Source organism: Tribolium madens, unplaced genomic scaffold, assembly GCF_015345945.1.
Source record: "Tribolium madens isolate multiple individuals breed KSU strain unplaced genomic scaffold, Tmad_KSU_1.1 Scaffold_97;HRSCAF=244;Tcas5.2_LG3a, whole genome shotgun sequence".
NCBI lineage: Eukaryota > Metazoa > Arthropoda > Insecta > Coleoptera > Tenebrionidae > Tribolium > Tribolium madens.
Window position 1 is genome coordinate 7,085,528 of NW_025401069.1, and position 18,077 is coordinate 7,103,604.

Below are 18,077 nucleotides of genomic sequence, written 5' to 3' on the forward strand. Positions count from 1 at the left end.
GATTGTAAATGACAAGTAAAATTTGGGTTTCAAAAAGTTTTTCAATTTTAATTTTATAAATCTCTTAATTTTATTTTAGCTGACAGTTTGAGATACTTGCGTTTTCAGCACAATCAGTTCAGATCATTAACAAAATTCAGCAATTCATTCATAAAAGAATTTCTTACCTCTTTGCCCAACCAATTTTTCCATCTAGCCCATTTCGTAAAGTTCGGTCTCCAATATTCAATCATGTACTCTTCAGCATATTCTTGTCCTTGGCCATTCCCGAAACGTCCTTGAGTGCGACAGCCTGTTATCACGTGCAACTCTTCCAAGTTTATTTCCAAATATTCCTTGGCATCTCGAGACACCATTTGTCTCGGACACCAGGCGCCTCCGTTCTTGTCATTGCGAAGCCTGAGAACAATGAACGTTATTAAATTGAGCAACAAAATTTATTAATCGTGGACTTGTTTCTTAATTCCGATTAAATCAAGTCAAGATTAAGAGCTGTCATACTAAATAGTTAGATAAATTTTGTAACTTTAGTTGTTAATGAAGGACAAAACATTCCTGCATTAAAGCTTTGCAGCTTACGGATATTATTTGTTTGGAACGAACCTAAACTATGCATCTTTGTGCGGCTTCATCAATTTGAAGCAAAAACGCGAATGCAGCCTTCATTTTATTGCATCCTTGGCAACAAACGAACTGGCCGTAATAAAAGTTCAGAGCGAAAGCAATCAGAGATCACAATATGCGATACTTTATAACAAACGTGGCTTTTACAGCGTGTATGTACACAGAAAGCGATATCGACGCCCCATTCACGTTTGCATCTGTGCTTTGAACTTTTTTATCCACCAATCGGGCATCTGAACGGTGGTGCAATTGCGGAATTAGTGTGGAAACATAAAACCAGATAACGGTTAATAATTACTTTTTGATAGCTACTAAAAAATACGGCCAACCACACGTTGCTTTCATCATTCACGCTTCTGCTATTTGTAAAATAAATGTATGCGATTTGAAAGGTTGCAATCGCTTAGCAAAAGTTACAGTGTTTTATTTATATATTACGGAGAACTACATACATTTAGGTATTCGTAGTTTAAATGGATATTGAAAGATTTTATTACCCAGACACCTTTTGCGCAAAATTAATTCAGGCCCACAAAACCGGCCAGTTTCTGTTTTGAGTTATATAAAATGTCTGGGTTTGTATACGTCTTATTTATGTTTAGTCCTGAGACAAATAAAATTTGAATTTACACCAACTTCAAAATTACAGTTCGCCTTTTTTCAAAATATATTTTTAGTTTAGTAAATGTTGAACAATGTTTCTAAAATTTTTAAATTCTCGTATATAATAAAATAATAGGTATTTTGTTTTTATTTTTAGTAACATGTCTTTTTAATCAAAAGTAGTAATTATGCATCAAGTTAAAGTGTCTCTTCCTTTAGTACTGAAACAATAAAAAATATTTTTACAGCTCGAAAGGTTTAATAATATTATCAAGAGCTGTGTCGATTTAGTTCTTCTATAGCCTATAGTATTGTCATTTAGAATTTAATTAAAACTATGGCATAGATTCTGTGATGTAATCATAAGAAACATTAATTAATTAATGAATAACGTTTGTTATTCATTATTTGATTTATTTGTTTGCTCACAAACGCTGTAATACCAGAGTAACAACAAATCTCAAAAAATTAACAAGCAAACAGAGCCCTAATCAGTCCGTATTAAATTTAATAAGTACATGTTTACATGTTTTAATAAGTCCACTTAGTCTGAAACTCTTTGTATATACTGACCGACTTCCTCCCTATTTAACTCTTTAAATTAACTCTTCCATATAAAGCAAAATTCAATTTTTGCGAGTGTATGATACAATTATTTTATTTTCAATAACAGAAAACAGGTTACAAGGACTCACTTCTATAATTCACAATTTCATTAATGCTGACAGTTCATATTATCGATTCAAAAGAAATAACAAGGGTTAATTCACTAAAACCTGAGTTGGTTTATTTTGGAAAATCACATGACAGGTTAAATTTGCATAAAAGAGTTGTAATAAAGCTACTTTCACAAAATACATTAATATTTTTATATTACATTAGTAAGAGTATACAAGAGTATACCCTTCAATATTTTCACAAGAAAACGAAACTTTGTCAATTTATTTTTAATTTAATTTAAATTAGGTTTAGAAGACGTGTGACCAAAAATTAATTAGTGTACAAAAAGATGTTTTTTTCTATTTCGGTGTTAGTTAGAATAAGTCTATTCCAGCACCCAAAGGATGTCATTTGAGTGCTGGAATAAGTCGTTGGCGTTAATTTAATTTTAGTGACGGACATTCTTCACAATTCATTTCCAAATATGAAAATAAGAATTATTTTATTTTTTACAGCCGGCTAAAATTATTCCACATAAATGTCGCCAACCCTCACAAAATTCTCTAGAAAAAAAATTATTAAAATTTTCGTTTTTTAATTTATAAAATGATTTAAAGCGCCAAAATAGAAAAAATAGTATAAAGTACTTGTTGCAGAAGGTTCTTCAAGCACTCATTTGTTCCTTAAATCGCCGCTACGCGGCTCGTTTCGCAATTTCAAATTTGTGCTTGAATAGATATACCTTCTGCAACTTGTACTTTAATATACTATTCTACAACTTTTATTCTCTTTGTTTAGTTTTTATTCCCCATAACCAATTACACTTTGAATTTTTAAAAGTCTTCGTCAAAAATGCGAACGTAATTAAGCAGCAAATTATCAGTGCTCCTGTCTTTTCAATTGTGATAATATACAATTATTGAAAAAATTATTTATACAAGGTGTGTCAGAACTCGCGCCCAGAGAAAAATTTCAAGTAAGATAAGATACCAGGAAAATAGAAAAAATGTTTAAATATTCTATTTGTTAAAAACTTTTGACATTTGTTTTTTGACTTAGAATACAGTTTCCTTGTTTCCACTTCTAATAGCCTGTAGCAAAAAAACTTAGAAAATTATTTTTCCAACAAAAATAAATAGAGTCAAAGTGCACAATTTAAACTCTCATAACTTCGAAATTTTTATAGATCGAATTTTTTTAACATTTTTTTTATGTTCCTGGTATCTTACCTTACATAGCATTTTTTTTGGGGCGCGAGTTCTGGCACACCTTGTATAGTATTCAAATTATTTAAATTTCTCTCTAATTGAATAATATAGTATTTTCTATTTTGCGTTTATAATTCTGCAATTAATACAACTAATACTAATACTAATCTTAAAAAGCTTTGAGAAGCGTTAAATGGTAAAGCTTTAAAATTATATTTTTGCTTATTCTGTAATGACGGTGTCAAAAATGCTATAAAAGCAACAAGGCGTTGTTATCCTGTGCCTTGTCTTAATTAATCTACTTTTGTGTTTCTAATAGAGAAGATCCTAATCGAGCACAGCAAACAAATCGGCCGTCCTAACTGGCCTAACTCTGTAGGGCCCTATAACATTTAAAGACGATTTTAGGAGCTTAGTCGAGAAGTTCTGGGACAAGGTGATTATTCTGCATAGCCGGGTATAAAGGGAAAATTGGGAACTTGCTAGTTAAATTATCGGCCGTCCATTAGGTTGCAATATGCCCTGGGTCCACTTTATTGTTACAGTGCATTAAAATTTGATAATCGCTAAATTGAGTTAAATTTATCAATATCGTGGCCAGGTTGACCGTTTAGTTAGCGCTCACGAGTGATAACCGCAAGACTGCGTAGCGAATTTATTGCGTTTACATATGTTGATCATGAACGGTCCATCGTTTTAACGTGACGCGACAAAATTTATATTCTAGGAAATTGAATAGCGACCATATCGACTGGCAGTTTCCAACCAGCGACGCCGAAGTCGTCGTTGATCCGGAAATGCTTTTAACGGAATGTTATTCCAGCCGATCTCCATCAACGTTTTGACATTTTACGGGGTACCTGTTCACAGAGCCACGCAGTCTTTCAGAATTCTGCTCTTTGATGGCAGGTGATATCGCTTTCATAAAGCAGCAACCATCGTTTGTCAGTTATCGACCTGCACAGTTTTTGGTTTTGTGCCGATACGCTGTCATGTTTCAACCGAGCATGCTGTTATTTTTTCAACCAAAGCTAAATGGAAATCAGAAAAGGTCGGTGGGAGACAAATATTTTCTAAATTATTCACCATTCGTTCAGACTTTTTAATTAGTTTTCAACTTTTAATAACTTTGTTAAGTATTCATTAATTTAATCACCTTGTGCATAGAGCATTACCTCTAAAGCAGACAATTTTAAATACAATTTGTAAAGCGCATTTCCATAAGTATAATTTATCCTACTTTTACATGGAATTAAAACCACAATTTTTTGAAAAGTTCTCCCAAGCAGATTTAGAAAAAAAAAGAGAATAAAACAAAATGACTGAACTTGAAAGTTCTGTTTATTCCTTCGTATTAAAAAAACTGGTTTCGGCAGTACGAAACATCGAGATTTTTGTAGTTAATTGCAATAAAATTATAACAATTTAAATACATTCACTATTCATTGAACTACAAAGTTTTAGAGAGAGACCCAGAGATACAATTATGAATGTTTCCTATTTTTGAACTAGTTCATTCTCAAGTAAGTTGCCTGACATGTAGTTGATTCTAACTAGAGCAAAAAATTTTTTAAAATGACATATGTTCAGGTCTTTGTACATGTTTAAGTTGCAAAAGCTGTTAACCAATTTCAAAATAGCTATTTATGTATCAAGTATACGCAAAATATGGTTTTAGGGGATGAATCGGAATTAATGACCATGCAACGTAGGAGCCGAGTCTTTAATGAGAGGAGTCACCTAAAACCTTTTGCATACGTGGTGCATACAAGATTTTTTTTTGTTAAAGCTCCCAAAATACGAATTCACACCTCTTACTAATTAAAAAAAATTTTGTTACCATAGTAACCAATTTTATTTTTCTGTCCGCAAAAACAGTTTTTGGGGACTGAGTATCTAAAATAACCGTTTTGCGTACTATTTTATTGAGTCCGGCAAAGACTCATTTTAGGGACTCAAAATTAGTTTTTACATTTTTTAAAGTGTGTAGGTACTGCACACTATGTTAAAAGAGAAATTCAAAAAAAAATTAAAATTACTTAAATCTTTGTTTAGCTCTTTGTAGTTTAGAAATAATGTATCAATACAACATTTAAAAAGCAAGAGTTGAAATTATTTAATAGCAATTATAGTAATAAAGCTGTTAGTCTACGCTGATGGTCAAAAAACTTGAAATTGCACCTAAATTTTAAGGGGGAAAATCTGGAAAACTATGTGTATGTGTGAAGTACTTGATATAATAAATAAATTTTAAATTGAAAAATAAGTAATTAATGCGATTTCTATTAGTGTAGAATCTATTTTTGCCAAGCTACGTACTTTATTGTTGTAAATGTTGTATTATAATTTATGTACAATGTACATTATATTATTCGTTAAATATCTACTGATTATAAAATCAATATTAATAAAGCTAGCGAGAATAATTTTTTTTCCAGAATACTTCACTAGTTTTTAACAACGAGTAAACTTATTCTTTAGCTTGTTAATATGTTAGTATGTTATATTTTTATAAGTTTTACTGGAAAACTTGATAAATGTAACTAAAACATTTGTTAATGTACCATATGATGCGTAACGGTATATTTTTATAGAAATACTTTTTGTACCTACCTTTAAAATTTTTTTGATGCGAACTATAGTTACAAATAAAGTTAAGGACCGATTTTATTTCAATAACAAATTTTGGTTTGGAAATTACATGGTTTGTAAATTCGTGTACCAATAATAAATGATTTTCAAAGATTTTGTATTTATAGTTCTAAAATGTAGTATCGTCAATAACTCCGCTTGAGATGACTTCACGGTAAATTAAAATGCCTAGTAAATAGCTGTATTTACCTTCCATGTTGCGGTCCGACACTGCTGGAATCATAAGCAGAACTTGCGGTTATTGCAGAATCCTTAATAGCTCCAGACTCCATTCCAAGAGCTGATCCGCATGATCCTGCAAACAACAATAAAAGTCTTAAACAAGTTCCGTTTATTTAAACTCCCATAAAGCAGATTTCTAATCAACAATGACAAAAGTTATAAAGACAGACCTCAAGGGACATCCTCAATCCAAACATACCACAAAGAACCGACGTTAAATTCAAATATTCGCTCATCAATCTCTGGAGCGCAGGTTGCTTTAATAATTTACGGTTTTAGAAGCCACGCTCCGGGGCAAATCAGCGACATACAAACATGTCAATCAAGTGAACCAGTCGTGAAGACAAGTTTACTTTGAAGTTCTTTCTGAATGTTGCATTCCCAAGGAACAGATAAAACTCCAAGCTATTTATCTTGTCATAAAAATAAACTAAAAGGGTTTTTGGCGTTACCAAAAATAGAACGCTTAAGAATAAATTAAGTGAATTTATTAAAATGGCTCCTAATTGAAGAGCAGTTGCTCTGGAACATCTAGAAATGCGTATTTAACCTTTTGAAATAATCTTTTAGATAGTTACGACTGAATGGGTTGCGTGACGTAAAGTGATTTGAATCCTACATAGTTAATGAATTTCGTGACCTAAACCCAGAATAAATAAGACGATTGTTCGAAGATTAGTAAAAATATTGAAAAAAATTGCAAAACGTGGTACTTAACTGTTATTAACATTATTGTTATATTAAGTTCATAATGTAATGCTTCGGTTTATCCGTAGGGAAATTATGTCCAAAATGTACCCCAACCGATAGTTGTAACATAAACTAGATTCACTGAAGAGGCGTCAACTACAAAGAATAGAGTGAGTAACAGACACTCCATTTCATAATATAATAAGTCGATATACTCATTAGGAAGCAGCGAAGTGAACGATCCAGAATTCTATGTATTGCGAATTGAGATAATCAGGCATATACGTAGATGATGAAAGTTAAAATATAAATAGATTTATTGGTTACAAAACACAATACTACAAAAACAAAATCGTGAAAATTTTTCAATTTTAACACAAAACTGCAAATACTCTAGAAATAATACGAAAATTGCTAAAACCTTTTACCTGTAGCAACTTCGAAGAAGTTATGGATTAAAAAGATTTTTTTCAAGCACAAGACATGCTATGTCTCCAAATGTGTTTATTCATAACCATATATGTAATGTTGACTTTTCTATCCTTGGCGGAGGGTAGAAAATGTCTCTTTACTACCCTTCTAATCTAATGACTAATCTAAACCCACATTTGTCATAATTAAACGCATTGATTAGTGGATACGCAGCTGCGTGCCGTAGTTATGGCGGTGTACAAATTAATTCTTTGTCTGAATCCACCCTTTCAATAGATTTAAAGGCTTAATGAGCAAAAACTGTCACACATATCTAGCACAAAACAGCGTCACTACGTTGTTTGTAATGTTTGTTGCCATAACGACGACATGGTTGACAGATGACTCGATCAACAAATCAAACTTTTTGAACATTTTTTTACTTTTTTCACAAAAATTAAAAATGCGGTTGTGAATAAAATTGTACCAACCTCGATGAAAAGTTCGACAGAAATAATACATTTTCCACGTCGGTATGTAATCTACTATTTAGTAACATAAACTAAACTACATAGATCTGGTCATTTTTCATGCCGAATAATCTATTTCAAAGCGTTTAAGAAAATTTTTATTTTTTTTAAATCAAATAAATTTGCGTAGGTATTCTTTGCGCCTCATTTTTGATATTTTATATATTTTACGCACAGGTTTTAGGTTTTAGGAGTTAGTGGAGGTCAACTAAAAAAAGATAATTTTTATTTAAAAATTATTAAGCATCTTTATTTTATTAGGGAAAAGGGAGACCCTTTGACCCTCCTGTGGACACACGTCTGATGTGGTCTGACTATTCTGACTGTAATGCTGCAACATTACTGCGGCTCTGTAATCGCAGTCGTACGTTGCAAGTGACACAAAATAAAAGAAGAAAAAATGTGCTTTTACCCGAATTTATGCAAACTAGAAGAAATCTTACACAACTATAAATTATTCTACCTACGCTGTTTGTAAAGCATTCGCTATGAAATATTTACATTTCTGCTCGTTTTACGTGTAAATTTAAATTCTGTTTGTCAAATCTAGACACTCTGGCTGTTACACGAAATAGCAACGTGCAGAATATACTGTGCACACATGATGTGAATATGGGCGATGCTTATAGCGTGTTTGTAGAACTTTTTATGTAATAGTTTACGTGTCAATAGAATCGTGTATGTGTTTTCATACTTGTAATGTACAAATGTATGTCAGCAAACAAACTTTTGTTGAATCACAAGCACTTAGAAATAGTACTTGACAAATAAGTAGAGTCCTAATCGAAAATTATTTAGAAATAGATTTTTAAAGAGGGTGTGTTTTTCAATTTTCTGCATACAAGTACACCGATAATCTGATAAAAGTAATTTCGCAGCGATAACTGAAAGCATTAAATTTTACACCCCTGCAAGTTATATGCTGAACTTTGTAATTGAAAAAGTTATGACGTTTAAAATATGTGCACGTATCAAGGACAAAGACGAACCGAGATAACCAAATAAGGTTGGGATCACTGCCCTATTCACACTTGCAATAAGCAACTTTCTTTGTTCAGGAGAATTTTAAAAGAAAAACACATAAAGCAAGTTTTTGTTTTACCACATTTTACCACGCGGTAAATATAAAATATTCACATCATTTGCATATTACTGATTTAAATAAAATATTGAAAACAATAAAAAATTGTAACAAAGTAAGTTTTGCTGTCACTTATTACAAGTTGTAATCTACCAATTAACATTTGAACAGTCTTCAAGTTTTATTGATAGCAAATGAGGAAAGTGAACAATATGTTTCTGAAAATTCGGTATATCCTCGACTAGAAGCCATTTATTATTACATGTGTAAAACCGTTCCAAAAGTACCATTTTCATTTTCCGGGGTAAAAGTCTATTACGATCTTGACATTTAGTGAATTCCTTACGAAGCAATGGCCGATTTATTGTTTGTAGAACGCAAGCGGCGATATAGGTTACTGGACCATGAGATCAATATGGGCAAAGCTGAAAAGCTGAAATGGAGAATTAACTGCAAAGTTGAAATTGCGGTATTTTCTGAGTTTACTCCAGTACATAAACTCAAATGTAAAAAATGCACATCAATAATATTGTATTTTGCAATTTATGATTTCTCGTACTAACAACAATAAATATGTACATGAAAACAGAAAAACTGTTATAAGATAAATATTTTTTATTAAAACAACATTATAGTTTTTAACATTAAAATCAGTATAAAGATTTTCAATTAACGAGTTTAAAAAGCAGGATAAAAGCAGGTCTTCTACAACTGAACTCTTAAATGACAAATTTATAGTTGGAATTTACGGAGCATTAAGAGGGAATAAATTGTTGCAAACCTCTGACGATAAATTTAGAAACGTCAAATGCAGTTAGTTTGAAAATGTACTTACCATATCTCTTGAATAACATTGAAAATTAGTTACTGCATTTATCCCATTGAGTATCTACACAATAGTATTTGTGTTACAAAAAGTTTCATAATTCACAAAACGTGTAGTTTTAAAACCAAAGCTCTATATTGTTTTCAACAACCGTGTTCTATTCAGAACGAAGAAGTACTATAATAAATAATTCATTCTTGCAACTTTTAAAAATCTCATTATATGTCTCATGATCTATATTATGCATATGTATATTTAAACACACATATGTATATTGATGGCAAAAATAGGAGTTCGGCTTTTCAACTTTTTTAATAACTTAATACCTAGCATCAATAATACCTCTATTGTGCTCAAAAATATTTTTCATTCCATTTATGTACAGTGAAGAAAAAAATAATAATAGGTTTTTCTCTTTTAAAGCTGTATCGAGTAATAAAGTCGATAGATTTAAATGTCACGTTGGATTGACTTATTATAACTTATGACATGATGTAGGCGTCGAAAACATGCTAAGATTATATCGAGCTTTCGGTAGATTGATAAACTGAACGTCAATAAAAATTAGAATATAGAAGTTTTTATGTTTAGTGTTATTTTGGTATTAAATTTTCACAACCTGGAAATAACATCTAGTCTATAGATGTTGATAATCTTTGATTATACATTTAGCAACTCAAACACATTATCCAGCAGATGTTCGACTCTGGTAGATTAAAATGTACATAATGATCGTAGCAAATCCCACAATTTATACAAGTTCGAACTGTTGTGATAATTAGTGCTGTTGGATCAAAGACATCTGAATAAAGCGTATTTTCGTACACTGGAAGCGCTCGAATCGCGATTTGCATTCAATAGGGCACAAAGAGTGCGGTCGTATTTTGGTGTTAAATTAAATTCACCCTTTAGTTAAATGACTAAAGTCTTGTACGGAATGAATAATTCTAAACTCGAATTGTACAAAGACGTGTAAACTGATCCTCGCATTAGCTTTGAAAATTAATTTGTATCAAAAAACACGACTGGTGTAAATTTCCCGGAAACCTAACCACTCGTTTAAAGAAACTTTTCGCATAATTTTCGACTCGAAGAGCCGAAGAAAGACTTCGTGCAGGCCGAAGCAGTAATCATCTAAAACCTGATGGGACAATGGGCCATTTGACTGTGTGAACGCGATCTTATCGGCTTCGCTGTTTAACACTCGCAAACTGTTAGCTCCGGGTTTACACTTCACCGAGATAGCTTTAGTAGCTAAAACGCTGATATCGTCCATTACATCCCTCCAAAGCACAGGAAGGGCACGCAAATATCTTATAGTTATAATGGTGTTAGAAGTGGCACGTTCTACGGTTTCGTGTTTACCTTCACGTATCTGTCTCAAAGCTTCAGCAGATAATTATTGCCAGACTCTTTGCTTCTTTTAAAGCCCCCTTGGGCTCGTTTAGAACTTAACAGAAGTTCTAGGTCACCCTCACTACTCAACTTTATCTCTTTTTGCTTAACGTCGGGTTATATTTTTAATGGCGCGCTTTGCGGCTGCCATAATCAATGTTTCATACTTTCATTTCCACATCTAAAGTGATAAGAGGATAAACGTCACCCTATTATACAAATAAGATAAAAAAACTTATTCCGAGACGTGTTCAAAGAGGCTAGCTAAAATTAACTCTAAAACAAGCAAGAAATTCAAAAACAACTCAAAGCAACTTTCTTCCACAGAATATTTAATTTGAATTCATGAAAAATTACTAAAACAAATCTAAAAACATTTAAATTTTTAACATATTACCCTTAAATTGAGCAAATTAAAATAGTTTCCATCTAACTTCGTCAAATCTCAAATTTTTGTTGCGTCAATTTTTAAAGAAAAAATTTTACAACTTTTTAATTAAAATTAAAGTCCTAAATAAGAGGCATGCAAGTCTTCAGACTTTGTAATCGAATTACCGTCTTGAATTTCTAAAACTAACTTTTTCATACTTCTCAAGTTCTGACCTTTTAACCAATATATTTGTAATAACCTGTATAAGACGGTTTGAAAACCACGTGGCATTATAAAATAAAAACCAAATTATAGGATTGGAAAATATAAAAACGTCCCTTATATTTTATGCATTTAATCTACAAAATGGCTTAATAATACTTAAAACTTATCGTCGGCCTGTAATCACTGTGAAAGTGTTTAAATAAATTGTAGTAACTGGATGGATAGGAAATTGTGAATAAATTTGCGAGGTTAGTTACATCATCCAATATCCAATTCGTTTTCAGTCAAGCTCTTTACGAGGATTTCCTTAGAGTGTGAGAAATTATTCTTTGTTTCAGATTCAGACACTCGTTTCTGGATAATCAAAATCAATGTTTTCACAATGTGTTGGTGGAAAATATTTTCGATAAAGATTTAACACAATTTTTTTATTTATAGTAAACTTGCCTCGGGAGTATTTAACTCTTCTTTGAACTCGAACTCTGTTCATTAAATCAAAAACTCATGTAACTGCAGAGGGTTAAATAAGCCACTAACGTTCACTCCACGTTCTAGAAAATCAACTGTCGCTAACTTATGTGCATTCACACAACATTTGTCAAGTACTTTAAACCAAGTGCATTAACCGATGTGAGACGACTCATAAAGCTTCCACATTCAAATAAATTGTATCTGAGCTACAAAAATTTGTTTGTGTTTTAGTAATCAATAAAAAACAATTTTCACCAATACAATAAACATCACAACTATGAGATGCATTAAACTTTAATACGATTTTCATGGTGCAAGCTATTGTCTAAACCACGCGTTGTTAAATTCAACACAACTTAGCCAACTCGAAATTCGCAATCTGTTATATTTTATTCAGAATGCAATTATCCTCACTGATTAATTTTAAGCTAGAGAGGCAAGAAACTTTTAACGTTATTATTTTTGAAAAAAGTTGATGATGACCTCACTTCTTTGCAACATTCAGCCCTCGATTATTTATTAAAGTTCTCACAACAGATTCTGTCAATTTTCTGTATTAGCACCGATAAAAAAAAAAGAATTTCGTTCTTTTTCTTAAAAACATAGTCAATAATCCAAATTATTCTAATACATTCAGACAATAAAGCTGTCAGTTAGATTAAACACTTAAACACACCGTTTTATTTTCATAAAAATAATTTTCATCTTTTGATGATACCTTTAAATTCATCTTCTTAGACTTGACTACAAATTTACCAGATTCTAATCAAGTAAATTGATTACAGTAAAGAGAATGCCCTGTGTGTCTGGAAATGCAGAGACTGTATATATATCTCAGTGCAGGCGACAGAGAGCGTTCGCATAGCAAGTGTGCTGGTAATTAGTATTTATGAACTCTGGAGCTAAATTATTCATTGTGTTCTAATTACCCTTGCAAAGTTTAGATGCGACAGCGCTAACTGGAAGAACATACTTTCTCGTTTGGTAATATTAAGATGTATTGGTCCTTCAGGGCGTATCGGTGTTTCAACTTTGTCCTTCGGGGAGATTTAGATGCCATTTCCTCTATTTCTTTGATTATAAAGTATTAGTTAGGAGGGTATCAAAAATTGTGCCCATATATATCAACACATTTAACTCCACCTAGATTGATAAATCAATAAAGAGGTAAAACAAAAGTTTGGAACGCACAGAGTATTGTTAAATATGGTAAGAGTAGTTACGAATTTTTAACAACAAACTTCAAATTCTAAGCTTTCGGAGCTAAAACTTTCCTAACTTTTTAATTACAATAAATAGCCAACTTCATTTCGCGATAATCCATTAAACGGCAATTCCCACTTAATTTAAAATTAATTTAAAATCGTTTCATGAAAGGGATGAAGGCAATTTCACTTTCCGTTTGAGAAAAATCTGAATCTCTTTTATTGTGCAAAGTTAATTTTTCAAATTAATTCCATATTAAAATTATCCACGTTTAATTATCTTTTGGCTTTAAGAATCTGTATTTTGTACTCTGCTATGTTTGAATATAAATTTATCACAATTTTGTAGAATAATAAGTTAAAGCTACATTACAGAAATAAAGCACAGAAAACCTCTCCGTGTGTACTTACCCTCTTACTTGATCTTTGCAAGACTTTAGGACCGAGTGTCCCACATAATCCAATTTGTTGCCGCACTGCTCTCCTTTACTACATAATAATTCAGTTCCAAGACATGACAAACATTGGTAAACTGCAATTTCCAGTCAGTACTTACTACTACAATACCAAGTTTGCTGCTAGTTAGCTTCTACAAACTATTCAGTTCAATAAGATAAGTAGATTAAGTGACCCCGACGAACTCGCATCTTACAGTCGCTAATCAGATTATGGATGCTATTTTCTACTTCTATTTATCATATCCTCTTGTCTTCAAGATCGCTAACTTTTGTTATATACTGTTAAAAAGTGTTTCGAAAGATTTGTGGTTTAATATAATTTTTCTAGCTATAATGAAGTGTTGACCTCGGGCAGGTTTTTGGCCCGAAACGAGAATAAAGCGAAAAGATATTCTCTGAAAGAAACGGCTGACACATTCTGTCGCTAACGTGAACACAGTCTGTAAAATTTTGTATTTTACAGCTTCATCCGTTTTGTCTTATCGACTTTCAGACATGCAAGAATACATATAAGAATGTTCAATATCCAGTTTGAAGTCGGTATATATTCAATTTTATGTAGTTTCAATGCTCCAGCTCTGGCATATCGTTATATTAAAATGTAAGTGAATCGAAAAAGCCACTCATCCAATTATCGAATAAAATCTTGTATATTTTACAACGCCGTAATAACGTAGGTACACTTACTTAGGAAGTTTAAGTTATTTCTACATCTTGAAAAATTAAAGATTGACAATATAAGTAAAACTCGTAAGTTCCTTTTCTAAACCAACAGCTTTTATGTAAAAGAAGTGGGAACAAAATAAACTCTTAATTTTAATGTTGAAGAAATGGGCAAAGTAATATTTTCTTTATTTTGTATTCACTTTGAATCTACTTTCAGACATGTTTCAATTGGAACTGCTAATGATAAATACACAAACTTGCAGAGTTATCTCAGAAAAGTAAATTTGCGAAAAACTATTTCAGCTCTTTAGATTTTCTCTCATTTCATAACTCAAACTGGAAATCAACAATTTCAAATCATTTTCAATTTATTTACTCTAAGTAGCTTTAGTAATAAATAACTTTTGTGAAACTAAACAAATGCAAAGAAAAAAATCTCTTCAAAAGATTAGTGGGTGTAATATAAAACATAATTATGTAACACTGAATGCGAATTTTTTTTTATGTGTTTAACTCCTACCAAATAATTTGCGTAAAAAATTTGCTGGATCTGTTGAAATGATATCAAACACAAATCAAAGTTTATTACAGTTAAGTATTTTTAATTTATTAACACTTTGTTGTTAAACTAAGTTGTGGTCTGAAAAACAAGAAAATTCTTAATAATGTTTGAGAAACACAATCACTGTGTTACATTTTATAGTCGATTATTATTATACAATCTACCATATATCTATATAAATTACTCCTTAGAATATAATTAAGTTTTTTACAGAACTTAGAGGTACTATTTATTTGTCATTTATTAAAGAAAAAATTCAAAATAGTAATTTACGTTATACTCGTAAGTCTGGTAATTCAAACAATACAGTGTGAATAAGATGTTTAATTTTTGAATATTGAAATGAGCGTCATCATGGTGTCCTCTGATTATTTCATACTATGTTTGCGCTTCTATACTCTTTTATAATGTATACTTCTCTCTCTTTAACAGACAATAGCAAACTCATGATATTGATAAAAAGCTACTTATACCAATATCATTTTCTAGTCGTGGAATAAAAAATATCAACAAGAAAAAAGCAGATAGTTTTCCGAGGAAAATTATTGCAAGGATTTTTCTTATTCCCACTGATGAAAAACTGATATGATGTCTTAGATCGGAGACAGTTAACAAAATTGTCTGCTATAATTATAGGATGACAAATAATGTTTCTTTAACGAAACGAATTAAATGTTTCGGTTACCTACGTTGTATTTCTTTTTACCCGATGTTGGTAATTTCATGTTTTAATTAAACAAATTTCCTTTGATTAACTAGAAAAATTACTAATGCATGTACTTGTTAGTTAATACATGTGGTCGGAAGCAGAAAGATAAATTGTCTAAATTTGCAACCGCAATAGAACGCATTATATGTTAAGAATATTTAATAAAATATTTCTTATCAAATTAGTACAAAAAGCAATGTTGTTCTATTTGAAAAGTAGAAGTTAAGATTGTTGTATCGAACTGCAATCGTGGAAGGCAAGAAGAAAACCACAAGAGATACTTAACACCATATCCAACCAGGTGATCAAATGAGGTGATAAAAAAATTGTCATCAAAAACATAAAAAAGATCGCCTCAAACAAACCAGAAATTAAAAAACAACAACGACGTTAGGTTGAGGTAATCAAAAAAAACATTCAAATCTACGAGAATAAAACAGAATGAAATGTCTTTAAATCAGTAACATTTTTTAAGATTAAAAATAAAAATTACGTTTGTCAAAATTTCCATTCAATAAATTATTTTTTAGCAAAAATTTTTTGAGGTTTTACTGGTAAAACTATACACTATAATTTTTTTAATTCGAGTACATTTAATTTGTATTTTCTACACAGCAATTTTTAAAGAGAATACACATAATTATCAATTTTGTTACTGAAAATAATAATTTGCGTATAACTGGAAATCTGTGCTCGGTCCTGAAATTTACGTTCTCAAAATTTCGATGTAAGTCTGAAGTAACCTGTTTTTCATTTGCCATAATCGTGCGTCCCCTTCGTTCTATTTAGTCATAAAAATGGCATGTTAATTTAATTTCGTCGCGTTGCGTGAATAACGTTCCTTATTCCATAAGCCATTCTCAATGCCGCTTCGTATAAATTAAGTAAAACAACAGTAATTTACCTAATTCCAATGCGTCGGTGTGGGGAATAGCAAGGAGCAACAGGACGAGCGTCGACGCCGCGACCGTCGATGGTCCGATAGTGCCCATGCCGACCGCCGTCATTATCGCACCACTGGCCGCATGGCAGCTCACGCACGGGTCACTCACGCAGGGGTCACTCACGCACCGGGTCACTCACGCACTGCCGACACGTCGCCCGCGGCTTTTCAGCCGCTCATTGTTACCTCGTTTAACTCCGGTTTGCGTTTCTCGGCACTGATGAGGGATGATTGTGAATCCGGCGCCACTTCTGCACATCGCTTTTATTCCTCCTGAAACAAAAAGATACTCAGACCGTGCTCATTGCATACTGATTCATATGTGTGAAATGAATTACAAACGGAACACTGCGGTCATTAGACTCACAACTGAAATCCCTAAAGGTTCTGATTATAAAGCGACACGTGCAAAAGACTATTTTTATTGTAACAGAGTTAAACATGGAAACCGCGAATTAATTATACACGATTTAAACTTTGATTCTGTCAGAAAATATATTCTAATGACTGGGTTTTACGCCCTTTGTTTTTCAAAAACTCAGCTGCAATTTTATGTATGTACATATATTTTTGCACCGCTTTATTTCACTGCACAAATGAGATTGATGGATTAGATTAACCGGTGCACGAATGAAATTGATTTTACAATTAAATCCCGTAATGTGAAATTTTTGACTTTATTTCTAACCAAGGATAAAATAATATAAAAAAGATTCAAAATTAAAAAATAACCGCATCATCCCAAAAGAGTTACATTATTAATATGTGGGTATAACAAGGAGGTGGTAAGTCAACAAGAAATTCTATCGAAACTAGCAATTTAATAGTTTTGTTGTGGCGCATATTAACTTCGCCAACAACCACTCAAGTTACTAATGGTTTTCATCGATTTTGAAACCCTTTAAATAACGTACAATCTAAAAATGAGTGGCATACGAGTTATACATACATTTTCAATTATTTACACATATTTCAACTCCTTTACTGGCTTCAATGGTAATATTATGTCTAAACAATCAACACTAGAACGATAAAAAGCTTAAATGTTAAAAGTAGAACCATACATATTCCAATTAAATTTCTGCTTTCAAAAAAATATTAGTGTAAAGTAAAAAATGTAATCATTCTTTTAAGATGTTTTCATGTTTTTAAGTTTAGCAATTTTTTAAAATCTAGGTCTTTGTTGAGAAAATTTCATAGTAAGTTGTTGTTAAAAAAATTACAGGTATTTCAGATTCAATACTATCTCCCCTCTACCTCCTAGTGTAATTTAGGCGTTATCGGCCATTGGAAGTCAACTTGCACTTCCGATTGATGCGATTAATTTCTGTTTATTAAAATACTACATATTTCTAGTTATAACTTACATTAAACTCTAAGATATGCTAACTTTACTTATAAAGATTTAATTTTTGTGTAAAACAAAAAATATAAAAATGTGAAACTTTTTTCACTTTTTGAATAAAACTAATAAAACGTCCCCCGTGGAAACTGTAAAGCAATTAAATATAAACATAAAGTTTTTCTAAATGTTTGGTCTTCTATGGCAAATTGAAGTAGATCAGA

General features: G+C 31.6%; 1 protein-coding gene across 2 annotated transcripts in view; it reads right to left on the reverse strand.

Annotated features, from left to right (window-relative positions):
• LOC123014326 (discoidin domain-containing receptor 2) overlaps positions 1-18,077 on the reverse strand; it is a 73,411-nt gene that overhangs the window by 31,012 nt on the left and 24,322 nt on the right. The window contains exons 2-4 of one of the 2 annotated variants that reach the window (XM_044413385.1): positions 16,473-16,784; positions 5,937-6,042; positions 168-399 (exon numbers count right to left, since the gene is read on the reverse strand). In XM_044413385.1, coding sequence (XP_044269320.1) covers positions 168-399; positions 5,937-6,042; positions 16,473-16,575 — 441 coding nt within the window. In that variant the 5' untranslated portion in view covers positions 16,576-16,784. Of the gene's footprint in view, positions 1-167; positions 400-5,936; positions 6,043-6,139; positions 6,158-16,472; positions 16,785-18,077 lie in introns of those variants that run through there. The other variant, XM_044413386.1, reaches the window with a different exon arrangement.